This window comes from Drosophila kikkawai, chromosome 3R (assembly GCF_030179895.1).
Source record: "Drosophila kikkawai strain 14028-0561.14 chromosome 3R, DkikHiC1v2, whole genome shotgun sequence".
Lineage (NCBI taxonomy): Eukaryota > Metazoa > Arthropoda > Insecta > Diptera > Drosophilidae > Drosophila > Drosophila kikkawai.
The window spans coordinates 15,918,525-15,921,839 of NC_091731.1; the positions used below are offsets into that span (position 1 = coordinate 15,918,525).

At 42.9% G+C, this 3,315-nt stretch overlaps 1 protein-coding gene across 1 annotated transcript; it reads left to right on the forward strand.

Annotated features, from left to right (window-relative positions):
• bap (NK3 homeobox bagpipe) lies at positions 1 to 1,514 on the forward strand. The gene is made up of 2 exons (XM_017180078.2): positions 1 to 588; positions 714 to 1,514. Exons 1-2 carry the CDS (start codon positions 96 to 98, stop codon positions 1,409 to 1,411), a joined length of 1,191 nt encoding a protein of 396 aa, XP_017035567.1. The 5' UTR covers positions 1 to 95; the 3' UTR covers positions 1,412 to 1,514.
• Positions 1,515 to 3,315: the final 1,801 nt, after the last annotated feature.

The following is a 3,315-nucleotide window of genomic DNA, read 5'->3' on the forward strand; positions in this document are numbered from 1 at the left end:
GACGTGAAGATCCGTGAAAGATTTTCCGGGAGTGAAAACCAGTGCTAAAGAAAATATTTTAAAAAATTCGAAAATCAAATAAAAAACATAAGAAAATGCTAAATATGGAAAGTGCGAGTGTGGGCGGCGGTGCCATGGCGGGTCTGAGCAAATCCCTTACAACGCCCTTCTCCATCAACGATATCCTCACGCGCAGCAATCCGGAGGCGCGGCGTGTGTCCAGCGTGGACTCCGAGCCGGAACCAGAGAAATTTCGACCCTCCGATAGATCCGAGCGATCCACCTCCAAATCCCCGCCTCTATGCTGTCGCGATCTTAGCCTGTACAAGTTCTCCAGCGCCAAGGAGATGCCACCGAATCCCAGGCAGCAGCAGCAGCAGCAGCAACAAACTGCAAATTATCTTCAATATTATGCGGCGGCTTTAGAAAACAACAACAACAACAGCAGCAATCATCATCACCAGGCAACCATCCAACAAAATCCATCAAACTCCAGTGCCGCGGACTATATGCAACGTAAATTGGCCTATTTTGGGTCCACCCTTGCCGCTCCCTTGGACATGAGGCGGTGCACCAGCAACGATTCCGGTAAGTTATGCCCAAAGTTGAATCCTTTCAAAAGCAACTAATGTCTATTGTGCTGCCTTTGTCCTTTGTTACTTATAAATTTCTAATTTTCTATAATTTTTTTCTGTAATTTTTTCCATCAACAGACTGCGACTCACCGCCGCCGCTGAGCAGTTCGCCCTCCGAGTCGCCGCTTTCCCATGACGGCAATGGTCTCAGTCGCAAGAAGCGCTCGCGGGCTGCCTTCAGCCATGCCCAGGTGTTCGAGCTGGAGCGTCGTTTTGCCCAACAGCGTTACCTATCCGGACCAGAGCGCAGCGAGATGGCCAAGAGTCTGCGGCTGACCGAGACGCAGGTGAAGATCTGGTTCCAGAATCGCCGCTACAAGACCAAACGCAAGCAGATCCAGCAGCATGAGGCGGCTCTCCTGGGTGCCAGTAAGCGGGTTCCCGTTCAGGTTCTGGTCCGGGAGGATGGCAGCACCACCTACGCCCATATGGCTGGGCCGGGAACGGGACATGGTCTGGATCCGGCGCTGATCAACATCTATCGCCATCAGCTGCAGTTGGCCTACGGCGGCCTGCCGCTGCCCCAGATGCAGATGCCGTTCCCGTACTTCTATCCCCAGCCCAAGGTCCCACAGCCCATACCACCGCCCACACAATCCTCGAGCTTTGTGACCGCATCCTCGGCTTCCTCCTCGCCCATTCCCATCCCAGGTGCCGTGCGTCCTCAGCGAACTCCCTGCCCCAGTCCCAACGATCAGGGAATGAAGATGGAGAGTGGAGCTGAGGGCAATAATTCGGGGGCGGAGGATATGGACGAGAATGTGGAAATTGATTGAATTGGAAAGGATTTGAGCGAATGAGAATTATGTGCGAATCCCGAGGCACGTTTTTGTGATAGCCTTAGAAGTTGTGTTTTAGTCTCTATGTCTAACCACTAGATAGCCCATAGCTTTAGTAGATTTAAGTTTTAGTTGTACTTTGAGAGCTAAATAAAATAAAATTGTATATGAAAAACAATATTTAAGGGTGTTTAATTTACTTTAAAAAGGGGTTTTCTCTATTTTTTCAATGGGTTCTTACAATTTAAAGCAGAATATTGGCAATGCAAATAATAAAGAAATTTACTTAAATTTGACAAATGTTTCTTGTATTTACTGAAAGTTTAAATAGTTGCTTTTGATTAAAAAACATCCATCTGAAATTTGGAGTCTAAAAAAATATATTTCATAAAAATTTAAGTTAACAGCCCTACTATTTATTTTAAACGAAAGGAATCTAACCTTGGAAAGCCGAAGTTTGTATACCCTTGCACTTGGCAATACAATCATAAGATGAAAGTCTTTACTTTCAATTCAAAAGCTTTTCTAAGCTGATTTTTATTAGATTAACAAACCAGAATATTGATTTTAAAATGTAAAAAAATTAAAAATTATATTGAAAAATTTGTAACCCCTTTAAAAATGTTGTAAAAATGTTTACTTCTATTTTGTAGAATGTTTTTTAATTTTTAAGGTCGAAAATGTCCCCTTTACAGAGTTGGAAACTTCTAAATAATATTATAATACCCCGCAAGAGATTTAATTTTTGTTTTTATTGAAATTCTCAAGCATTTTGGTATCATTGAATTGATACCACATGACCTCAATTCCGCATCAACAGCCCGGGAGAGGCTTCTCTCAGACCCTTCAAGAATGACAGCGATCGGGCCGATGTCGGGCCTCCAGAACCGTTCCATTGAAGTGGCCATGCGTGTGGCCCGCCGGAGAAGCCTTGCGAAAACCGGGGACCAAGATCCGAAAAAAAGAGCAAATGATGATTATCGACTATGACGAGCCCACTCAATGTCGACATAGAAGTGCTTCAATGTGTCAGAGGAGTCAGACGTCTGTGACCCACAAACCACTGACTTACATTACGATTACGACAGGCGCTTTTGCACAAGATCATCGAAGGATGGGAGAGGAGAAATTAGTGGAGGGGGTAAGGAACATAGACATGTCCTTAGCGGCACAGTTGGTGGCTGACGACAACAAGGACACGGAACGCCTTAAGTGGCGCCTGGCGGCGACAATTTTAACGGCACGACTAGGCGTTGTTTATAAACAAACAAATGGAACAAATATAATCACACAAGCTGACGACGACGCCCATGATCAGTGTTGGGAAAAAGGACATGCTATATAGTTATATATGTGACCACTGGATCGAACGATCAACCACTTCAGAAGGAGCAGGAGCGACTGGCAACAATGTTGCTCATATTTACTTGTTGGTAATATATGGAACACCATTTTTCCCATTAGCAACTAGACTTTCACTAGGAAAAAATATGCGTATATTCATTAAATAAATATATATATATATATATATCTTTTTGTTTTTAAATAACTCGATTTAATAGACGTTAGTCAAGTCAGATCAATGACCTTCAGAAAAGGACCTTAAATTTTGGAAGTTTTTATATCACAGAATTTAGACTTGGGAATTATAATGCCTTTTTGGCAGTAACTTGTAGTTAAACTTTATTCTCTTTATGTATTTTTATTTTATATAAAGATATAAGTATTTTAGAATAGTGTTTTTTTCCGAGTGTCGAATTTGGGGCCATTGAACGTAGCACTCTGCCGACTGCCAACTGAAATAACAATTATTTTTTTGGAAATGAACGATCTTTAAGTACATATAATGCTCTTGCAGGCACATTCTTTTACTAAAAGCCCGCAGGCATTTGACAAATTTG

Excerpts from the sequence above, each read along its gene's own strand:
- bap (XM_017180078.2), top strand. The coding sequence starts at position 96 with ATGCTAAATATGGAAAGTGCGAGTGTGGGCGGCGGTGCCATGGCGGGT. Across the intron at positions 589-713 it reads GTGCACCAGCAACGATTCCG|ACTGCGACTCACCGCCGCCG; the intron begins GTAAGTTATGCC and ends TTCCATCAACAG.